Raw genomic sequence first — 24,356 nt, forward strand, 5'->3', positions numbered from 1 at the left:
AACATGGATGAAACTGGAGGACATTATGCCAAGTGAAATAAGTCAATCACAAAAGGACAAATATTGTATGAAAGCGCTACTTTATAACTCATGTAAAAGTTCACACACAAAGAGAAACAATCTTTGTTGGTTATGAGGGGTGGGAGGGATGGGAGGCATGGCGGGAACTAAATAGATAAGTGGTAACTTTGTGAAGGGTAAGACAGTACACATTACTGGGGAAGTCAGCACAACTCGTACAAGGGAAGGTCATGGAAGCTCCATAGACACATCCAAACTCCCTGAGGGACTGAATTGCTGGGCAGAGGGCTGTGGGGACCATGGTCTTGGGGAACATCCAGCTCAATTGGCATAACACAGTTTATAAAGACAATGTTCTACATTCTACCTTGGTGAGCAGCGTCTGGGTCTTAAAAGCCTGTGAGCAGCCATCTAAGATACTCTGCTGGTCTCACCCCTTCGGGAGCGAGGGAGAACAAAGAGAACAAGATACAAAGAAAATATTTGTCCAAAGGACTAATGGACCATAGCTACCACTGCCTCCACCAGACTAAGTCCAGTACAGCTAGATGATGCCCAGCTACCACCACTGACGGCTCTGACGAGGGTCACAATAGAGGGTCCTGGACAAAGCTGGAAAAGGATGTAGAACAGAATTCTAACTCACAAAAAAAAAAAAAAAAAAGACCAGATTTATTGGCCTGACAGACTGGAGAAACCCTGAGAGTATGGCCCCTGGATGCCCTTTTAGCTCAGTGATGAAACCCATCCTGAAGTTCACCGTTCAACTAGGGATTGGACAGCCTCATAAAACTACAAACAGGACTAATGAGGCACAGCAGTCCAGGGACAGGGACTAGAAGGCAGGAGGGGACCGGAAAGCTGGTGATAGGGAACCCAAGGTTGAGAAGGGACAGTGTTTACAGGTCATGGGGTTGTTAACCATTGTCATAGGGCAATATGTGTACTAACTGTTTAATGAGAAACTATTTCTGCAAACCTTCATGTAAGGTAGAAAAAAAAAAAGAATTATCTATGTGAGATCAAATGGACAACAGCAACTCAAAAGTTTTGATGGGAAGCCTAGGGAGCAGTGACTTGAAGATAATGGTGATGAAATAATTTGGAAAAGGATAATGAGAATAGCAGCACAACTGGAAGAATGTAATTGATGTCACTGAATTGTACGTGTAGAAACTTTCATAACGGTGTAACTCTGGCTATGTATATTTTCACCAAAAAAACAGTCCTCAAGGTCGAGAAGGGAGAGGGTTGACACATCGTGGGGTTCTTAACCAATGTCATAAAACAATATGTGTACTGACTGTTTAATCAGAAACTATTTGTTCTGTAAACCTTCATCTAAAGTACAATAAAAAAATTTAAAAAAAAATCAAGACACATTGCATTGTGCAAATCTGCTGCAGAAGACCTCTTTAAAGTGTTGAAAAGCAAAGATGTCACCTTGACGACTAAGGTGCACCGGACCCAAGCCATGGTGTTTTCAATCGCCTCATATGCATGTGAAAGCTGGGCAATGAATAAGGAAGATGGAAGAAGAATTGACACCTTTGCATCGTGGTGTTGGCGAAGAATATTGAATATACCATGGACTGCCAAAAGAACGAACAAATCTGGCTCAGAAGAAGTACAATCAGAATGCTCCTTAGAGGCAAGGATGGTGAGACTATGTCTTACATACTTTGGACATGTTGTCAGGAAAGATCAGTCCCTGGAGAAGGACATCATGCTTGGTAAAGTACAGCATCAGCAAAAAAGAAGACCCTCAGTGAGATAGTTTGACACAGTGGCTGCAACAATAGGCTCAAGCATAACGATTGTGAGCATGGCCCAGGACTAGGCAGTGTTTTGTTCTGTAGTACACAGGGTGGCTATGAGTCGGAACCAACTTGACGGCGTCCAACACCACCAGCAGCAGCAGCAGCACGGCCCAGCTCCTGAGGGGCTCAGCCCAGACATGACACAGGGATGGGAGATGGTGCTGAGCCGTCCTGCCGAGGGCCTGAGGGGGTTGCCATAATTCAATGCCTCCATAGGGAAGGAGGTCTCTGGTCACTCTGCCCTTTCAGGAGCCAGCCCATTATGTTACTAGAATTCCCTGCTTCTGCTGATAACCAGGCTAAAGGTTTACCCTGGAGCGATTTCCCCAAAGTTTGGAACATGGACCAATGGAAAGACTTGAGATGACTGCAGGTGTTAGACAGACATGGGGCCAAGTACGCTGAGTCACATAGTGAAGTTATTCCCTTTTCCAACGTCTTCCAGTTTTTTAATGAACTCAAGGGGAAAGTTGCATGTTGGTACTAGTATGCCTTTAACACCTCTCCGACAACTCTCCTCATTTGTTTCCTTTTATAAAGAAAGAACGAGCCAGTCCTGGGCCCAGACCCAGGTGCACAACAGTAAGTTGCCAGAAAATAATAGAAAACATATGGTTTTATTATCCATGTATTTACATTTGTTGGGTCTCTTAAATTTAGGACAGGTGATCCTGATTTTCCATTACAGTGGTGATTTAGTTTCCTTTTTAGATAAGTTTATTTAAATAAATGTGAGTTGGTTTAAATTAAAACATCAAATAATACAGCCAGTCCCTGGGTTACTAACGTCCGACTTAAGTACAACACGTAGTTACGAACCAACACCCCCCATAAAACCCATCAGGAAAAAACGGACTCAGTGCTAACTGGGCTCCCACGACACGACACGCTTCTCCCGCGTGCGCACGTGCCGCAGCGGGTCCTTCGACGGCTGCTGGCCGCCGGTAGACCCCTCCGCAGCAGCGAGCGGAGAGCCCACGTGCGCCGCTTCACTGCCACCCCATCCGCGAGTGCCGAGCACCGCCGGTCCGCTCTGCTTGGCAGGCCTACAGGTGGTGGCCGCCCGGAGGACGGGACGCGAGCTCCGCGCTCTACCTGTTCCCCGGGGTACAAACGGTCAGGGCGCCGCTGCGGGCACACGGCCGGCCTCCGCGGCGCCCCCTTACCCAGCTCCACCCACCCCAACCCGCCGGGCCCTCGGTGCTGTACAGCCGGGGGCCATCGCAGCCTCTCTCTCGACTTCTGTTTCCCCTGCCTTACACAAGTGGGATTTCACTATTGCAGCGGTTCTTGGCCTTTTGGTGGCTGGAAGGGGCGGGGGTGGGGGGACAGTCTTGGATTCCCGACCTCTGCGTGTCCATATGGTTTCCTGGGGTCCATGGAGAACTTCAGACTTGGGTTTTCCTAAGCATCCTCTTCCCAACCCTTGGGCCCCGGCAGAGGCTATCTACGGAAAACAGCGCCTATGGCAAGCACTGAAATGCACCCCCGAGCAGGGGAGCAGGGGCATGGCGAGGGTAACACGCGCTCGGGGACAATCTCTAGGTTGTGGCCCCTCCCCCAATTTCCGGATAAATAGATGCTGACAGCAGCGCAGGGTCAGCAGAAACGCCTTCCCGCCTCCTGTCGGGCTACCTCAGTCAGGTTCCTTTTGTATTTGTGGCGTTTTTGTCATTCAGTGCCTCCTCTGGCGCCCCCTTGGCCTTGGACGGTGAGCCTGCCCCCTCACCATAAGCCTCTGTGTCTGCTGTGCTTGAGGAAGGACGTCGAGCCATATCTGGGTTAACAGAAACTGCTCGGCGCCCCCCTCACCGCACCCCCCGCCTCAAGTGGCGCCCAGGGCACGTGCCATAACTGCCGTACCTTAGGCATTTCTCTGGTGCCCCCCAGGCTCGCTCTTAGCACATCCTGAGGGGCACTTTCTCCTTTGCACCCGGAGGCAGAAACCTCATACGTAGTTGGGGCCTGGGTTCGACAGGTCTGGTGAGGAGGTGAGGGAGGCATGCTCCATTTGGCCCCAGCACCGTCTTATCCATGACCCCAACCCCCATTGCCTCTGCTGAGCAGGGTTCAAAACCCGGCAGAAATGCCGTCTAGTGATACAATGTAGATTTTGTAGTTCAGAGTCTACAATAAAGTATCTAACTGGTCTCAAAGATTTTGCAGAATAGAATCTTCTGAGTATTTTGGGTAACGTCTTCTCTGTGGGTATCTCTTCAGCTGTGGAGAATGTACATACAATGGTTCCTAATAACAAAGGGGCACTACTTTTCAACTCACATCAAAATGTTATTATTACTGTATTATTATGTTAAAGATGTTTTAATTTATCTGGAAGTATTTCTTTAATGCTTTTTATGCACAGAAAGGTAAACTATATACTATAAACTAAGACAAACATTTGACTGTTACAGATACAAACTGAACCTTACCTAACTATTCCAATTTACGTACAAACTCTACTTGAAGACAGATTTAGGACCGGAACTCGTTCATAACCCAGGGACTGCCTGTAATACAGGATATGGCAAAAATTGGGATAGGGTACACGAATGCCTGGAGCCATGGTGGTGTGGTGGTTAAGAGCTCAGCTGCTAACCAAAAGGTTGGCAGTTCAAATCCATCAGCTGCTCCTTGGAAACCCTATGGGGCAGTTCTGTTCTGTACTATGGGGTTTCTGTGAGTTGGAACCCACCTGAGAGGACCTAACAACCACACAAGTGCCTCGTGTTCGGGGAGTATGATAATCGGGTACACAACCCTGCACAGAACCCCATCCCTCCCTGTACTGCATCCTCTTGCCCTTATTTTCTCTTCCCTTCATAAGTCTCCTATTGCAAATCCCTAGGAAGACCATTGTGAATTTGCAGAGAAGGGAGTGGATGGGAGGGGCTGGTGTGGGAGAGGCCATGTGCCCAGAGTCAGCTGGGTGCTGAAATCCCTGCTCTGGCCCCAGGTCACCACGATGCCAGAATACTTAAGGAAACGCTTTGGCGGCACCAGGATCCCCACCACCCTGGCTGTACTCTACCTGTTAATGTACATCTTCACCAAGATCTCGGTAAGGCGGGGACACAGCCTGGCCACGTCCCTTCAGCGTGGTAAGAAGATAAGTCATAGTTCATTGCTGGGGGCGGGGGGGTGTTATCCATTTTCTCCTCTTCTTGGGCAGGCTTCAGTGTGGGAGGAGAGCCGCTGCCTAGATGCAGATGGGAGCAGGGAGAGGGTACACATGGGCAGAGGAAGTAGAGGAAAAAGCAGAGGGAAGGACCTCCCCCACTAAGCTTCTTTGGCAGCATCTCTGGATGGTGTGGGTCGCTGATAGGACTCCAAGAGCCTTATCAGCCTTCGAGTGATACCATTATCTTCCTCCTGGGATCAGGCGCTGATTAGCCATTAATCAGGTGTGCAGATGGCCTGCCCCACCCTGACCTTTGGACTGGCAGATATGGAAAATGGTAAAGAGTAGATGCCTTGCAACCCTTGGGCATGTGCCGTTCAGCCAGCCCGACTCACACTGGGGCTGCCTTCTCTCCCAGCTGGGAAGGGTGGCGGGATGGGAGGACAGACAGGATTCCATTCAACCTAAACAGCAATAACGGAGTCTGTGCTGGCTCCAGATGTGAGGGGCAGAGACACAGGCTCCTTTCTAGAATGCTCACTCACTGTCTGGTGGGAAGGTGCAGATGCAGGGAAGGCTTCATCAGGGAGGTTACGTCTAAGGCAGGGCTTACCAGTTAAAGAAAGGCGGACTGGCATTCCAGATAGATGGACAAGCACAAGAAAACCTTGGAGGCATGGATGAACATGACGTGTTAAAGGAACAGGGAGTATTTCAGAGTGCCTGGACCACAGGGAATATGAAGTGAGTAAAAGAAATGAGGCCCGAGAGGCAGGCGAATCGTAAAGTTTAGACTTTATCTTGGGGTTATGGATTGAATTGTGTCCCCCAAAACTGTGTGTCAACTTGGCTAGGCCATGATTCCCAGTATTGTGTGGTTGTCCACCATTTTGTGGTCTGATGAATTTATCCTATGTGTTGTAAATCCTAACCTCTATGATGTTAATGAGGCAGGATTAGAGGCAGTTATGTTAATGAGGCAGGATTCAATCTACAGGATTGCGCTGTATCTTGAGTCAATCTCTTTTGAGATATAAAAGAGAGAAGCAAGCAGAGAAAGAGAGGGACCTCATACCACCAAGAAAGAAGTGCCAGGAGCAAAGCACATCCTTTGGACCCAGGGTCCCTGCACTGAGAAGCTCCTAGACCAGGGGAAGACTGATGACAATGACTTTCCCCTAGAGCCGGTGGAGAGGGAAAGCCTTCCCCTAGAGCTGGAGCCCTGACTTTGGACTTCTAGCCTCCTCTACTTTGAGAGAATAAACTTCTGTTTGTTAAAGCTAACCACTTGTGGTATTTCTCTTGTAGCAGCACTAGATAACTAAGACACTTGGGGACAATGAGGAAGCACTAAAGAGTTGTAATGGGGAGGAGGATGACACGGCCATGATTTGATAAAGGCTGTAATGTGGAGGATGGCATGTAAATGGACTAAGAATAGAAGCAGAAAGACCAGTGCGGTGGCTGTTGCATTAGCGTAGAACAACTTAATTGTCCACAGGGCTCCAGTTTGAGACTCCTGATCTGGGCAAAGATGAATGAAGGAAAGATGATTTCTGACTCGTATGTGTCTGCCAGAATCTAGGCTATGGCCTGGTCTCAGGGGACCTACGCAGCAAATTCCCATTAATTAATTAATTCATCCATCAACTTTATGTCTCTATAGGTGGATATGTATGCAGGCGCCATCTTTATTCAGCAGTCTTTGCACCTGGACTTGTACCTGGCCATAGTTGGGCTATTGGCCATCACGGCTCTATACACCATCACAGGTATGACTGAAACCTTACTCCACTGCCCCAGATACGTAAGATTTCACTTGGCCACTGATCAAAGGAAGAGAGTTGCCTGATAAGAGAGAGAATTTCAAAATACATTACAACTGCATAAAGCTATTTCCCATTTATTTATTCAAGAACTATTTATCAAAGACCTACTAAGTGCTGAGCGTGCATACCCACGCACTATACAAAGCTAGATAATCAACTAATGCAATTCTGGAGCCTGAGGTCTGGCAGCCTCATCTTTCCCCTCAGACTTCTTTCCTGAAAGAGTGCCTAGCACATAGTAGGCCCTGGACAATGTATCTGGTTTTGAACATTCATCCACTCCAGCTTCAGCCTTCTCTGCCTCCTCTTGGTGTGATATAATTCACTCCACAAATTATATGCTGTATATCTCCCTGCGTGGTGCAGACGGTTAAGTGCTCGACTACTAGCCAGAAGGTTGGTGGTTTGAACCCACCCAGAGGCAGTTCAGAAGGCAGGCCTTGAAAACCCTGTGGAGCACACAGTTCTCCTCAGGCACACATGGGGTTGCCATGAATTGGAATCAACTCAACGGCAACCACCACCAATATATGTATGTACATATCACCTACTATGTGCCAAACACATGCTAGGAGATGGGGTACAGCAGTGAACAAAACAGACAAAATCTCCTCCCCAAAGAAACTTACATTCTAGAGGGGATGGGGAGATAGACAGTGAACAAGGAAACCGATCGATCGCGTCAGGATATGTTATTATAACCTGGTAAGTGCACATGAGAAACATCAAGCAGGGTGAGGAGATGAGGAGTACCAGGGGAAAGGTTCGTTTTTTAATATAGACTGCTCAGATATGTCCCTTCTAAGGTGATAGCTGAACCAGATTTAAACGATATGAAGGAAATACCCATGAGAGGTTCAGGGGAAGGGAATTCCAGGCAGAGAGAAAGGCAAGATGAAAACATGTTTTGCTTGTTTGAGGAATGGCAAGGGGCCCATGTGGCTGAAGCTAGGTGAAAAAATAGTTACACAGTTTGTGCCCTGCTCAACTCTGGGGCCAGGCGGGCCTTCCCACAAACCAATGTGAGCATGTCATGCCTTGGCACTGTACTACGCAGCAGCTGTAGTGATACGAGAAGGGGATCAGAGCCTGGATTTTGTTCTGAGGGCCATGGGACACCATCGGAGGTTCTAAACAGGAAAGAGAGAAAATCTAGCATGTGTATCTGGGGTGGAAAGGGAAAGGGGGAGAGTGCTGACGCATTGCAGAGATTGCAACCAATGTCACAAAACAATTTGCGTATACATTATTGAATGAGAAACTAATTTGTGCTGTAAACTTTCACTTAAAACACAGTTAAATGAAAAAAGAAAAGAAAACCTTACGGATCACAGAAAAAAAAGAATCCAGCATGTAGATCTTTCTGATGCAGAAAGACCTTGACTCAGTTCTCAGGACTAAGCGAAGTCAAGTGTTTGGGGCAACGGGAAAGGGACAGGGTGATTGCAATAGCTAATATATCTTTGTGTTTCCTTGTTTGCGGTCTGCCTCCCCCACTAGACTGTAAGCTCCATGAGGGCAGCGAACATGCTGTTTTGTTTGCCTCTGTAGCCCTACCACCTAGAACTGGGTAGGCACTCACCAGATATTGTTGAATAATTGAATAAAATACTCAACACAGTGCCTGGCACATGATAAATGCTCAGTCAATGCAAGTACAGAAACGATGGTGAATTAAAGTGGTACCAGATTTCAGGATCTCACCACACTCAGGTTGACTAGTCATACAAAACGGCAAGAGAGGATTGGGACTAGAATCTAGACCAGGTTTCCTATCTGTGAAGGGGCCCTAGCTGCATTCTTGCTGGCAAGGGAAGAGGAATTCTAGAACACCACACCCAAGTACATGTGTTGTATTGTACAGTGACTGTGCCCACTAGTAAACATGTTCAGATCAGATAAGTGTCCCTTCTCCTTAGGGAGGGAGGAAGGAAGGGAGATAAAAGGGCAGGGGCTGGAAAGATTGCTCTGTCAGTATGCCTATCCTTTTGCTACAATTATTGTCATTACAAAGATTTTCCGAGTGGCAAAACCAACAAGAATGCTCTGAGGCAGCTCGCTGGGACCCTGTTCAGGAAGCCTGCAGGAGCTCTGAATACCTAGTACTCACATCCTTTCTCTTGTTAAAAATAAATGTGCTCAGAGCTTGGGGAATGTGGCCAAGAGTCACTTGCTGTATCGGTTATATGTTGATGTGTAACAACAACAAAAACTGTTGCTATCGAGTCAACTGTGACTCGTGTGTCAGACTAGAACTGTGCTCAATAGGTTGTTCAAGGCTGATTTTTCAGAAGTCAATCACCAGACCTTTCTTCTGAGGCACCTCTGGGTGGACTCGAACCTCCAACCTTTCAGTTAGCAGCTGAGTGTGTTAACCGTTATAATAGAGGTGGTTCCTGTATAACAAACCGCCAAGTGTAACAAACACAAATTGAGGGGCTTAAAATAACAATGGTTGTTATTTTGCACTGTTCTGTAGGTTGAATGGGTGGTCATTCTGTTGGTCTCATCTAGGCTCACTTGAGTCACTGAAGTCAGATGGCAACTAGAATAGCTGGCTAGACCAAGATGGCCTCACTCACATGGCTGGTGGTTAGCTTGGGCTGTTGGCTGGAGTCCCCTCCATGTAGACCATCATCTTCCATTAGGGTAGACAGGGCTTCTTAAAGCATGGTAGTCTCAGGACAAGAGAGTGAGAACAGAAGCTGTAGGGTGTCTGAGGCCTCGGCTTGGAGCTGCACAACGTCACTTCCACCACATTCTATTGGTCAAAGCAAGTTACATGGCCAAGCCCATTTTCAAAAGTTAGAGAAGTAAACTTTATATGAACATGAAAGGAGCAGCAAAGTTACATTGCAAAAGGGACATGCATAGAGGGAGGAGTTATTTTGGCCATCTTTGCAAAAAATCAACACTAAGCAATCTTGTTAGTCAGGCGTTGACCTCCCAGGCTCCCTCTGCTACCTAGAATAACTCCTCCCCATCAGAGTACCTGACCCTCACCTCATTGCCCATCTCCCCAGGTGGCCTGGCTGCTGTGATCTACACGGATGCTGTGCAGACGATGATCATGCTTACGGGGGCACTCGCCCTGATGGGCTACAGTAAGTAGGGTCCCAGGGTCATTTGGGTTGGTGATGGCACCTCTCCTCTCTACAAGCAGGGACATCTGCTCTCATCACTGTGGTCAGCAGACCCTGATATCAAAATGCATACCACTCGGGAGGTTTGCTTTGCTTGAGGCATAGTTATTTTAGCTAAAAGAGAATTGTGCTCATAATAGAAACGTACTCTTTTTAAAGTAAAAATTAATAATCCCCTCTATTATAATATAAATAAATGATAGAACAAATAAATGAAAGAAGGGGAAAGGACAATTCTTCCTTACACAAGAATTCCAATGAATACATATAGATGAGTGAGAGAAATAGAAAATCACCATTAGAGCATCGCAGTAACGATTACTCCAGGCAAGAACCGATGTTAAAGTTAAGGGGTGAAAGTTTGTGAAAACAGGATATTTGCATAATCTCAGAGTATCTCATCCAAAATATTCGTTAATTACAAAGGCAAAAATTGTCATTTCACAATGGAGAAACCTGACAGACACCGCCATAACTAAAAGATCAGGGTTACTATCACCAGTAAGAAGACCTATTACTATCATGTACCTCTGATATGATGCACTGGGAAGAACACAACATCACCTCTGTGCTATCCTTGCCCAGAGTACACAACCTTAACACGATCATGAGAAAACACCAGGCAAACCCAAAATGAGGGACATGTTACAAAATAATTGACCAGTACTCTTCAAAAGTGTCAAAGGCAGGGAAAACAAAGACAGACCAAGGAAATGTCACAGAGTAGAGGAAACTAAGGATACTCAAGAAGTAAACGCAATGTAGGATCCCAGATTGGACTGTGGAACAGAAAAAGAACATCAGTGTTGAAATTTAATGGTCTGTAGTATTGTTATATTGTCCTTGTGTTAATTTCTTAGTTCTGATCATTGTAAGATGATAACATTAGGGGAAGCTGGATGAAGAATGTATGGGAACTCTCAGTACTGTTTTTTGCACCTCTTCTTTAAGTCTAAAATTATTTCAAAATAAAAAAATTAAATTAATAACTCTTTATTAAACACATGTGACCTAGATGTATTAACTCATTTAATGCTCATAACATCCCTATGGCATTATTGTCACCCTGAGTTTTTGGATGAGAAAACTAAGGCATTGCTTGTAAAACAATTTGCCCAAGGTTACCTAGTTAATAAATGACAAAGCCAGAACTCAAACCAAGGCAGACTGACTTAAGACCTCATACCCTTAATGACCATCCTGCCTGGTAATAATTGTTACCTTTGTGACGAGAGTCTTGGAGCAGGGGTCAAGGAACACAGGCAGGAATTTTATTTTAACCTTGTATCTTTCTGCACAGTTTGCATTTTGTTCATGTGCTACTTTTATCTTTCTAATGAAAATTAAAGGAAATAATCACAGGAAAAAATGTTTCACAATATGAACAGCAACAAAAATCATATATTGTTAACTTTAACAATAAATGTTTTGAAGCATCATAAAAAAGAAACACTTTACAGGTATATGGAAAGAGAAAATACAAATTAGTAATAAATATATCAAGGGCAAATGTCTAGCCTCCCTAGGTAAATTCTTGGTGTGGTTGCTATCATAAATAGCAAATCTTTGAACCTCCCAGTGCTGCATGAGGAGCTCCTGAAATGTCAGGTTTCAGAGGCAAGAGAGAGCCAAGATAGATCTTCAGATGGTCTGTTACTCCTAGCCAAACCTCCAGGTCTTTCCCCCTAAAATCATGGGGTCTCAGTGGGGGAGTTCCATTTTTTAACTCATTCCAATCAGTTAGGAGAGGAATTCTACACCTCCCCTTGATGGTCTTCATCAGTCTGCTATACCTTGTAGACATTTCCCCAAATCTCCACTGGTGCAGCCATCTACTCCCCAACGCCTCACCCCAGCGCTCTTGCAGGTGTACCCTCATTTGTATATTTCTTTGATTATTTCTATGAAATTTGAAGATAGAAGATGGGACAAAACTCCTGGTTTCCAGGGAGCTCTATATTCCTTATTTTGAACTGTACCATCTCTTAGGCATCCTTTGAGTTTTCTGCTTCCTCATTCTCACAGAGGGAGGTGGCTCTCCGTTGTCTTGTAGTTCACAAAAGAATCAGATGGGTTCTCTCACAGTTGGCTTTGGGTCCCTGCCCCCACAAAGTTCCTCCAGTATAAATCTAAGTAGTATAGGAGTATGGGGGCTGGGTAGCAAGCTGGGGACAATGAAGGAGGAGATCAAAAGGGAGATTTAGCTGAGATACCAGTCAATGGGCCCATAGTCATGTAATGCGGACTTTTATGCCTTGAACTAGCTGCAGAACCTCTCTGTGCCTCTGAGGGTTGGTGGTATAGCATAGAGGTTAACAGCACAGACTTTGTATCCAGATAATAATTGGATTCTGATTTCTTCCAGTTTCACGCCATACAGTACGAGAAGCGGTTAAGGAGATGTGGTCTCAATTATGTGACCATAGGCAAGTTACTCCTCTATTCTTGTTCTGAATCATAAAATTTACTTAAAGCGCTGTTGTGAGAATTAAATAAGTAAATATAAGCAAAGCACTCGGATCCATGTTTAGCTTAGAATAAGAGTTCATTAAATATTGCTTGAAAAAAAAATACAAGGAGACAAACTGCTGTCAGGTGAAATCTGAGAAGTGACTTTGCTACCATCCAAGTCTGACAATCTGTCCCTTGTGTCATTAGACCATTTACATTTTACGGAATTATTGACAAAGTTGGATTAAGATCTACCATCTTGCCAGTTATTTTCTATTAGTTCCGTTTGTCCTGCAGTTCCATTTTTCTTCTTTTAAAAATTATTTTAGTCGTGGCCCTATGGTTTGCAATATGCATCTGTAATTAATCGCAGTCTTCCTTCAAATAATATTATACTGCTTTAGGTATAGTTTAAGAACTTTATAATACCGTGCTTCCAAATCCTCCTTCCCATCTTTTGTGCTATTGCTGCTATACATTTTACTTTTAAATAGGCTATAAACCCCAATATGTTGCTCCTAGTTTTGCTTTAGACAGTCAATTATTTTTGGAGAAACTGAAAAGAAAAAAGTATTTTATATTAACCTTCATTTTAACTACTTCCCGAGATATTCATTTCTTGTAGTGAAGGTCTCCTTGTAATGAATTCTCTCTTTTTGTCTGAAAATATCTCTATTTCTTCTTCATTTTTGAAAAATATTTCACTGGGTATAATATTTTATAATGATAATAATCAGGAGGTTCCCCCTCCTCCCAGGACTTTAAAGATACCACTCCATTGTCTTCTGGATTGCAAAGTTTTTGAGGAGAAGTCTGCTATAATTTTTATCTTTGTACCTCTGTATGTCATGTGGGTTCCTCCCCACAATCTCCTCCACTTGGGTGCCTTCAAGATTTTTTCTTTATCTTTGATTTTAAGCATTTTGAACATGATTATATCTAGCTGAGGGTTATATATATCCTGCTTGGGATTCTCTGAGCTTTTTGGAATTGTGGTTTAATGTCTTCTATTATTTTTTGATAATTCTTGGCCATTATTTCTTCAGACTTTTCTTTTCTCCTATTCTCTCTCTTCTTCCGGGATTCTAATTCCATGTATGTTTGATCATTTGATATTATCCCACAACTCTCTTTTCTGTTTGTATTTCGGTTTGGGTAATTTCTGTTGACCTATCTTCAGGTTCCCTGATGGTTTCTTTGGCTGTGTTGATTCTACTGATGAACCCATTGAAGCCATTTGTCATCTCTGTTACCATATGTTTTTTCCCCTATCATTTCCATTAGACTCTTTCTTATAGTTCCCACATCTCTGCTTAAATTGTCCATTAGTTCATGAATGTTGTCCACATTTTCCACTAGAGCTTTTAACCTATTAATCATAGTTATTTTTAACTCTGTCTGGTAGTCCCAATATCTGGGTTATCTCTCAATGTGGCTTTATTTGTCTCCTGAGAGTGGATTGTTTATTCTTGCTTTTTGTGTGTGTGTGCCTCATAATTTTTTACTGACTATTGTACATAATGAATAGGACAGTAGAGATTGAGGCAAATTATATTTATGTCTGGAAATGGGTGTGCCTTTTCTTCTGCTAGGTCACTAGTGTGGGAGCTTGAGGCAATCTGGTTAGGAGGTGAGCTGGGTTTAGATTTGTTTGTTGCTCTGGTTTCCTTCAGTGCACCACCAGCTTCAAATTCCTCTAGCATTAGCTTATGCTCAGGATGAGTCTAGCTTGTCAGAGGGTTTATAAGCCTCTAATCTCAGCTTTTGGACTTTACTGTGTACTCGTAACTCGGAAAAGGGTCTCTGTCCATGCTCTTGCCCATCTCCCAGAAGTAGATTGCTGTTGCTTGTTCTTCAATGCTTGCTCTCATGTTCATGGGGTACAGGAAGAGTGTTCTGTTGTCCTGATCCTACCTCACTCTTAGACAGGCCTTTTGTGCCTGGGTCTTGGTGATGGGAGTTTCTACCAAGAACCTGCTCCAGAAGTAGGATACTAATAGTCTAGGCCCAGGAAAATTTTCTGCCCTTCACCCAGGGGTTGAGGGATTTTTTTTCATTTACCTGCCCTCAGCCCAAAGGGGTTTCCTGTAGACGGCAGGGCTTGCTACCCTTTCACCAAGATCTTCAGTTTTCTGTTTCTTAGAGGAAAAGGTCTGATTGGTGCTTTGTGCATTTCCCATGTGGCAGCCACTCCCTTCTTCCAGTCTGCACCACTCTCTCCTGGCTCCTGCCCTGCGCCCAATCTTTTTCATGAGAACCCAGTGGAGATCCATGGAGAAGAGCCTGCAAGTAGGTGTGAACTCCCCTTGTGTCTATTGCTGCCAGGAGTTTTATACTCACATGCTAGCCCATACTCAGACTTTAGCAATTTGTTAAAAATTTTAGCGAAATTCTTCTTACCAGTGTATATAGTGATTCTGTCTTTCTCCCATGCTCTGCTACCAGTGAGCCAATGTTCCCATCTCACCTCCCTTTGGGGCTTCCTGTCTGTTCTTAGATCTCAGGCCAGTTGCTTTCTCTGTGACCTTAGCACTCTGATGAATTCAAGAAAAGTTATGATTTTGCAGATGAACCAGTTTTACTCACTGTTAGTGTGAGAGTGCCACTCTTTCTAGGTTTCTGTCTTTTAGATGGAAGCCACTCATTAAGCCCTAAAGGCTTTGGGAAGTTCTGCAGTACAAGGGAAGGAGAGCATTATTCTGAATATGTCAGAGCATCCTGCTGACAATTTTATCTTTAGGGACTCAGAAGAAAATGTCAAGAATGTGGCATGTCCAGAATTACAGACTCTATGAAACACGTATGAAAGATAAAACTAAAGAGCAAACTGAGATGAGGAGAGAATAGGAGCAGATGAAAAAGGAAATGGATTAGAGAGGACTGTGATATATTTTCTAAATGCATTAGCAGAATTAAACCCTTCACCAGAGGATATAAACAGCATACCAAATGCTAAGAAAAATCAAATCAGTGATGACAACGAGTATAAGAAATTCTCACAAAATGCAGAGGAAAATGAAGAAATAATAAAATGATTTTTAAAAGATAATAAATATGGAGGACAGAGAACATAGATCTAACATTTGAGAATTTTTATTCTTAAAGATCAGAACAAATGGAACAGAAGAAATAATTAAAATCATCATAAAAGAAAACTTTCCTTTAGACAAAGGAAAATGTACCTAGGTAGGTATAAAGTGTTCACTGGATTTTAGGCAAAATCAGTGAAAAGGGATCCCCAGATAGAAGCATTATGAACAAATTTGGAAGTATAAGGATAATAAAAAATGCTAAAGAATCCACGCAGGAAAAAAGTGGTGAACCAAAAAAGATCAACAAACAACCTGGCCTCATTCTTCTCTTCTATAATACTAAAATGCCAGAAGATAGCGGAGTAAGAAGTATAGAGTTTCATGGGGAAAGTTGTATCCTAAGAATTAGATATCCAGCCAACTTGGAGTTTATGTGCCAAGGTTATAGAAGTATTTTCTAATAGGCAAGGACTCAGTAATGATAGAGGAGAATTCAAGTACCAGTCTTAAAGATACAAGAAAGAGAGAAATGAAAAAAAAAAATTAAGAGCTTATATTGTGTTTTAAAATGAACAGTGGTAAACTGATCCAGTTAAAATAGTTATATACTCACAAAATTGTTGTCAGTCAGCTTAAAAACTTAAGGCAGATTACATACTTTTCTTTAAAGAATATAATAATGTAATAGCAAATTGTCTGGATCTAAAACCACATGCTTTACTAACAAACACTAAAAAGTGTTGAGAGAGATGGTGTGTTATATTTCCCGTCAAATAAGAAAGACTCAAACATCAAGAGGAAGAAATAAAAAAAAAAACAAACATTTATATAATTCTTACCTTTTATATGTGGTGTGTATGTGTGTGTATGTTTCTTTCTTGAAAGGAAATAACAAGGAATCACAACCAAAGGTAGAGAATAAAATGGAATACAAAGTAAAAGTAAACATAACAGTTACAATACAAGTAAATGGGATATAATTTCCTGTTAAAAGTCAAGGCTTCTCTTAGCAATTATCAATATGTGGTGGGCACATGGCTGTTTGTTCTATTGTTCTTTTTACTTTTCTACATATTGTTTAAGGATCCCTGGTGGTGCAGTGGTTAATTGCTCAGCTGCTAACCAAAAGGTCAGCAGTTTGTACCCACCAGCTGCTCTGAGGGAGAAAGATGTGGCAGTCTGCTTCGGTAAACATTTACAGCCTTGGAAACACTGTGGGGCAGTTCTACTCTGTCCTATAGGGTCACTACTAGTTGGAATTGACTTGATGGCAGTGGGTTTGGTTATGGATTTACATATTGTTTATTTTCTCAAGAAAACTCAAGGATTCTAGTATGGGTTCAGAAACTTCGACTTTATATAATTTGCAAGTGATGCACCTAAAACAAAGTATAAGGCAAAAAGTATTAGAGCAAAAAGTCTTTTTATATTTAGACATAGCAAATTACAGTGAAGATGTAACCTTTATGAATGAAGTAACGTTGTATCAGGACACACAAAACATACATTTAAAATAGGAAAAAGGGACAGAAACCAAAATATTACTAAAAGACTTTAACGTGACAAGTAGCCAAAACATAAAAAAGGATTTAGAAGTTATGAATTACATAAATAAATAAGTTTGATCTCATTCTCATAATAGTGGACACATCTTTTTTCCCAGCATCCACCAATCTACAAAACTTAAACATTAAAAAAAATCAAAAATTGGCAAAAATACCCATGCAGACATTGTTCAATTGCATTATCTTACCCATGTTAAAAAAAATTAAACCCATTAGGAAAAGTGTAAATTAAAAAAAAAACTCTAATATTTATAAACTTTAAAGCGGTCCCCTAAATAGTGCTTGGGTCAAAGAGGAAATAAAAACTGCAATTACAGACTACTTAGAAAACGATGAGAACTTTACATTTCATGCTTAATAGATGGAATCAAAAGCTTTACTCCTAGAAAAATATTTGTATTCATAAGCATGAAAGCCCAATTTAATGAACTAGAAAAGAGAAAACTACCGGATGTATTACTCCAACATCTATTTCTTTGACAAAAGCAATAAAATACCGTGGCAAATCACATCAAAGAAAAGGGAGAAAAAACAAAGCAATGTAATTAGAAATGAGAAAATGAACTGAACAGGCACATAGAGAAAAAATGTAAATTATAAAACTATAATATGTATAGCTTTATGCTAATAAATTCAAAAACCTGCTTGAAATCTATGTCTTTCTAAGAAAATGTAAATTACTAAAATTGATCCCAGAGAAATAGGAAACCTGAATAGTCCAATAACGTAAGAAGAAACTGGAAAATTAAAAAAACAAAAGCCCTCAAAAAGGGGCACCAACAAATCCTAGGAGCAATCCCATCAGCACCAGGAAAAGGGTACTATTTTGCCATTATTTAATGCAATAATAATAAAAAAACATAAGATACACATATTGGAAAGAGACAAAATTATTATTATATGTAGATGACATGATTGGCTGCCTAGAAAACAAAAGAGAAACTGAAAAATTGACCTAAAAAGGAGTTTAGCAAAGTGGCTGAAATCAAGACTAATACTCAAAAAATCACTCACTTTCCTTTATGCCAAGGAGGTTTTCTATATCCGTGCTACTTGGAGTGTGGTCCGTGGACCAACAGCATCAGCATCACCTGGAAGCTCATTAGAAATCCAGAATCTCAGGCCCTGCCCCAGAACTGCTGAATCAGAATCTGCATTTTAATGATGTTCAGGTGATTTGCAAGCACATTCAAGTTTGAGGAGCTCTGTCCTACTTCGTTTTCACCCATGCTGGAGTGATTCTATTCTCAACTTTTCTCCCTGCTGTGCTCTACATACTTGGTGATGTTCACTTGCTTTTCACACACATATGGATGGATCCAGTTATTAACAAAGACATAGCCTACCACCACCACTACCACAAAATCATTTTCCATGGAAGTAAAAACTCGTTGTCATTGAGTCAATTCCGAGTCACGCTGACCCCATGTGTTACAGACTAGGACTCCTCCTTAGGGTCTTCTTGGCTGTAATCTTTACAGAAGCCGATCACCAGGCCTTTCTTCCTTGGTGCCACTGGATAGGTTAGAACCACCAACTTTTAGGTTAAGTAGTGGAACGCAATCTATTTGTGCCACCCAGAGACTCTTCATAGAAGTAAAGTACAACAAAAACTTGTCGTTTCCGTTGCCATTGTTCGCCATAAGTTTCAGCAAAGATAAGCCAGGCTGCAGGTTACATTTCATTTTTATCCAAGTGGTAACATTACTGCCTTCCCTTCCACAAAAGAAAGCCTTCCAGAATGTAATCAAATGAGAATCATGTTATTTTAGGGATAACCTTGAATATGTATATTTTCATCTTTCTTAAACTGAAGGTAGCTTATTATACACGCTGTTTTGGAGCTCTGGTGGCACAGTGGTTAAAGCACTCAGCTGCTAACTGAAAGGATGGCAGTTTGAATCCACCAGCCACTGTGCAGGAGGAAGATGTGACAGTCTGCTCACTAAGGATTTACAACACTGGAAACCTCATGGGGCAGTTCTACTCTGTCCTATAGGGTTGCTATGAGTTGGAATCTACTTGATGGCACTAGGTTTATTTTTCACTTCTTAGTATCTCTTGGGGAGCCCTGGTGGCACAGTGTTTAAGAGCTTGGCTATCAACCAAAAAGTCAGTAGTTCGAATCCACCAGCTACTCCTTGGAAACCCCACAGGGCAGTTCTACTCTGTCCTATAGGGTCGCTATGAGTCGAAATTGACTCAATGGCAACGGGTTTGGTTTTTTGTTTTTCCAATTAAGTAGGGAAAAAAATTACATCTCTGCATCACTAATCTATAATTGAAATTCAGTATTTTCCCATTTAAGTGTAGGCAGCAAAGCTCAGGCATATTATCAGTGACTATGACTTTGATACCAAAAGTTATTCCAGATATTTTTATATTATATTACAGTTGTTACTGATATATTGAAATACTGTTTGTGCTCATAGCTACTTTGAAACTAAGTAGTTATTAGACCTACAGCTAGATTTTACTATTTAGTGGAGCAAATAAATTACTGTATCACATTTTTTATGTTTTGATGGTTGTATTCAATATCTTTGGTTTCTTTTACAATCCTATGCATTTTATATTTTGCATTTAAAACTAATATTCTGAGAAGCCATCCATAGGCACTGCCAATGGCATTTTAAAAAAAGAAAAAAGGTCAAGAATCCTTACAGAGAACAACTTCCCTTGGAAATTCTGCTGTAAAATTTCACTGTGGTCCTCATCACTTGCTGTGGATAGATCTGAGTTTCTGGCAAACATGGGCTTTCTCTGAATTGTAGGTTTTGATGCAGTTGGTGGGATGGAAGGCTTGAAGGAGAAGTACTTCTTGGCTCTGGCTAGCAACCGGACTGAGAACAGCAGCTGTGGGCTGCCCCGAGAAGACGCCTTCCATATTTTCCGAGACCCAGTGACCTCTGATCTCCCGTGGCCTGGGATCCTGCTTGGAATGTCCATCCCCTCCCTCTGGTACTGGTGCACGGATCAGGTACAGGGCAGCTAGCCCAGCAAGTGTCTCCAGGATGCTTCTCTTGTTGGGCTGGCTGAAGTCAGTGTTTTTCTCTCATTTGCATTTTCCCACACTCCTTGACTCCTTCCCAAGGCTCTATCTGCTATTTCACTTCTTGCCCTTGCTAATGCTATTGACAAATCCAAAGCTGGTATCTGCAAAGGGAAAAGCTGAATACAGTCTGCTGATGCGTGGTAGGATCCAGTAAGCAAAAGAGATGACAAATTTTAGATGAAGGTTGAGATGGATGCTAGATATCATTTGTTTAACAGACACTTGCTGGGCACTTGGAAATCATGAGAAAACAAAGCAGACAGTGCCCTCTGCCCTTGTGGACCTTCTAGTGGGCATAGACAGAAAATAAACACCAGAGACAATAAATAAGTACGTTACGTGGGGTTGTTAAAAGGTGATACATGCTATAAAAAAAAAGTAGAGTGGGTTGGGGGGATTGGCAGTGTGGGAATAAGATTTAAAATAGGGCGGTCAGAGAAAGGGCCACATAAACCAGAAACTTCATCAGCCTGAGACCAGAAGAACTAGATGGTGCCCGGCTACCACCAATGATGGCCCTGATGGGGAACAAAACAGAGAGTCCCTGATGGAGCAGGAGAAAAGTGGGGTGCAGAACTCAAATACTAGTAAAAAGTCCAGACTTAATGATCTGACTGAGACTGGAGGGATCCCAGAAGACATGGCTCCTGGACTCTCTGTTAGCCCCAAACTAAAACCATTCCTGAGGCCAACTCTTCAGACACAGATTAGATTTGACTATGGGACATAAAATGATACTCATGAAGAGTGTGCTTCTTAGCTCAAGTACATACATGAGACTAAATGGGCAGCTTCTGTCCGGAGGTGAGATGAGAAGGCAGAGAGGGCCAGGAGCTGGTTGAATGGACACAGGAAATCAGGGGTGGAAAGGAGGAGTGTGCTGTCACAGTACAGGGAGAGCAATTAGGTCACATAACAATGTATGTATAAATTTTTGTATGGGAGACTAACTTGAATTGTAAACTTTCACTTAAAGCATAACAATAAAAAAAGAAAAAGGTGGTCAGGGGAGGCATGATTGAGAAGTAAGGGTTGAGCAAAGGCTTTGAAGGAGGAGAGCAAGCCTCCGTTTGACTGCTGGGGGAAGAGTGTCGTGGCAGTGGGAACAGTCAGAGCAAAGGTCTTAAGGCAAATGCATTACTGATGTGAAAAAGAAAAACGAGAAAAGCAAAAAGCAGAGCAATGTGTACAATAAGCCGTCGTGTGTAAAAAAGGGAGGAGTAGAATCTATATCTGTATTTGCATGTGTATGCATAAAGAAACTTTGGTTGGATATACAGAAAACTACAAAGACAGGAGACTGGGCAGATGAACACCAAGGACAGATGGGAGCCAGTTCACTGCACACCTGGTTGTACTTTCTAAGATTTTCAACCATCGCCTATTCAAAACAACAAAAAAAATTACTACAATAAAGATCAGATCTACTGCATTAATATGTCAGAATTTTCTTTTTGAGCACACTTTTCTGGAAGAACACATTTGTTTTTCTGGAGCTCAATTTTATTTAATTTAACACAAGCCTATTTCGGATGTGAGTAAATGTGTAATTTCAGTTATTTAACCGACATAAGAGTTAAATAAAACATTAGAAAAAAATAGGTCTGATTGGCAATGATCAAATAAATCAGGAATTCTTAATATACAGTTTATGAACTCCTGGGGTGGATCTGAAAACCCACTGCCACTGAGTTGATTCTGACTCACAGGACAGAGTAGAACTGCCCCACAGAGGTTCCAAGGAGCAGCTGGTGGAGTTGAACTGCCAACCTTTTGGTTAGCAGCCAATCTCGTAACTGCTACACAACCAAGGCTCCAGGGGTGGCACCATGGTTAAGAGCTACAGTGAGCTACAGCTGCTAACCAAAGGGTCGGCAGCTCGAATCTACCAACTGCTCCTTGGAAGCTCTATGGAGCAGTTCTACTCTGTCCTATGGGGTCACTATGAGTCGGAATCGACTTGACAGCAACGGTTTTTGTTTTGTTTTGTTTTGGGGGCAGGGGTGGATCTATAAGTTTTTTGAAAATTTTTGTATGGGTGTATATTCATTTTATTGTTTTTTTTTTTCCAAAAAAAATCAGATACCTGTGTACCATTTTGGAAGCTATGTTGCATAGTCAGTGCTGATGTGAGTTTAAATAAAATAATGAACATGGGGTTGGAAAATGAGATTGCTGCAGGGGCCATTACAGAGAAAGAAACCCAGGTCCCACCCATGGGAGAGGACTCCTCTGGGTGAAGAGTTAAGTGCCAAGGCATCATGGCTGCAATATCCATACGCTGTCCCTTTAAGAGAGAGACCCCCTTCTTGTCCTTAGCAAATCTAAGGTGGGAGAGATCCTGGGAGACAGTACAGAGCTAGGCTAACAGCATGGGCGTTCAATCCAAGAGACCGGGGACATTATTTAACATCTCTGAGTCTCCATTTCCTCATCTGCTAAACGGGATTACTAATAGTTATAAAATAGGGTAACATAAGAAATTAGGACAAAGGCCTGTGTTGCAAGGACAGTTAATAAGCTATCAAAAAACATTATGATTTTTACTGTCATTTATGTTTCTGCTCTTGGCACAGTTCACCAGCATGTATTTAGTAAGTTTTACAAATACAGGTAGTCTCCGACTTAGGACGGGGTTCCTTTCCGAGGACTCTGTTGTAAGTCAGTTCTGATGTAAGTTGAAAACCTTTGGTTTTTTTTTTTTTTTTTAGTTTTCATTATTATTGCTTTATTATTATTATCTTTATAAATTTGATATTTGAACATCTGCAAGTGAACATCTGAGAATAATAACATGAGCAAGTTACTCGCTGCAGCATTATATGTAGTATATATTACTAACAAGATATGCGCACACACAAAACAACAGATGGTCTAGGTGCTGTACGAAGACGCAACTCGAATACATTGTAAGTCGGGGACTACTTACAATTACTCGAGATTCCTCAAACCCTTATCAGCAGGAATTCCAGTATCTATCTCTTGAAGTTCACCTCCACCCGACCCCACATTGTTCAAGAACCGGAGGACTTAGTCCAAAAGGGCCCGTTCTGCTTCCAAATGCCAGACAGGACAAGACAGCCAGCAAGCCTAGCCCCTCCTCTAACCCTGTGACTTTGGTCTTGGCCACACGGTGTTGCTGCTGAGCTGGATTCTGCACAAAGAGGGTGCTGGTTCACTGTGCTGGCGTTGCCTAGGAAACACACATCTTTGCCCACAGAACTATATCTGGGCTCATTTTAGAAGAGAAGAAAGGCAAGTCACCATTCATTGTTCACATTCCAGATCTTCTGGGATCTTCTTAGAAGAGGTTAATAATTCCTGATAATAATAGCTGCAGTAAACATTTACTGATGCCATAGGATGTGCTGGTCACTGAGCTAAGCATTTTATATGTATTAATTCATTCTCATAACATTCCTATGAGGTGTGTTCCATTACTTGGGCCTAGGCACTGTCTCATATGGTGAAACTCTCCTCCTTGGGCTTGTGTTTCTTTCCAAGCAGCACAGCTCTCTTAAAACTTAGCCGATTCTTAAATTCCTAGTAGGAGACACCACTCCATAGTCATAAAAGCCAGCATTCCCTTCAGTCACAGTTCTGGATCTGCAGGTAGAAGAGGCTTTGATTTACAAAGCTATAAACCCTTTCCTGTCTGCTTCCAGACAGAACTGATGCTTGCACGCCTCTGTTGGCACCTTATTGAAGCAATAAGAAGTATCCCCTAGACTCTGATATCTTTACATTTATGACCATATTCTTAGTGTTGTAGCCTCACCAGGAACATGTTTGCAGTCCTAAGAAATGACAATTAGACCAACTGCTACACAAGGACTGCTAACTTCTCAGGTCTGAATAGAAGGATCCTCCTTGGTGATCCTGATGCCTCTGGCAATTGTCTGACACTGTCTAGTCTCATGGATTCTGCAGATGACATGCTCCCCAAACACAACATTGCCTCCTAAAAATGTGTGCACATTTTTACTATGGAGTCTAAAAAAATGTTAGGAGTGTGGTGTGGGTTTGGGAAAATCTTGCTTCTCAACATTCTTTGCATTAAGGGTTCTTTGCTGATTTAGTGAGGACTCTTTTAGTTTATTCTTTTTTTCCTTTTTTTTTTAAATTGTTGTAGTTTAAGTGAAAGTTTACAATTCAAGTTAGTCTCTCATACAAAAATTTATACATGCATTGTTATGTGACCCTAGTTTCTCTCCCTATACTATGACAGCACACTCCTTTCCACCCTTGATTTCCCGTGTCCATTCAACCAGCTCTTAACCCTCTCTGCCTTCTCATCTCACCTCCGGACAGAAGCTGCC

At 42.3% G+C, this 24,356-nt stretch overlaps 1 protein-coding gene across 4 annotated transcripts in view; it reads left to right on the top strand.

Moving 5' to 3' along the window:
* The window catches only part of SLC5A11 (solute carrier family 5 member 11), a 57,556-nt gene that overhangs the window by 15,843 nt on the left and 17,357 nt on the right, over positions 1-24,356 (top strand). For 2 of the 4 annotated variants that reach the window (XM_004373349.1, XM_004373350.1), the window contains 3 exons: positions 6,629-6,734; positions 9,815-9,895; positions 19,757-19,962. In XM_004373349.1, coding sequence (XP_004373406.1) covers positions 6,629-6,734; positions 9,815-9,895; positions 19,757-19,962 — 393 coding nt within the window. Of the gene's footprint in view, positions 1-4,797; positions 4,903-6,628; positions 6,735-9,814; positions 9,896-19,756; positions 19,963-24,356 lie in introns of all 4 variants that reach the window. The other 2 variants (XM_004373348.1, XM_023728363.1) reach the window with 2 other exon arrangements.

Source organism: Trichechus manatus, unplaced genomic scaffold, assembly GCF_000243295.1.
Source record: "Trichechus manatus latirostris isolate Lorelei unplaced genomic scaffold, TriManLat1.0 scaffold00024, whole genome shotgun sequence".
NCBI classification, from domain to species: Eukaryota; Metazoa; Chordata; class Mammalia; order Sirenia; family Trichechidae; genus Trichechus; species Trichechus manatus.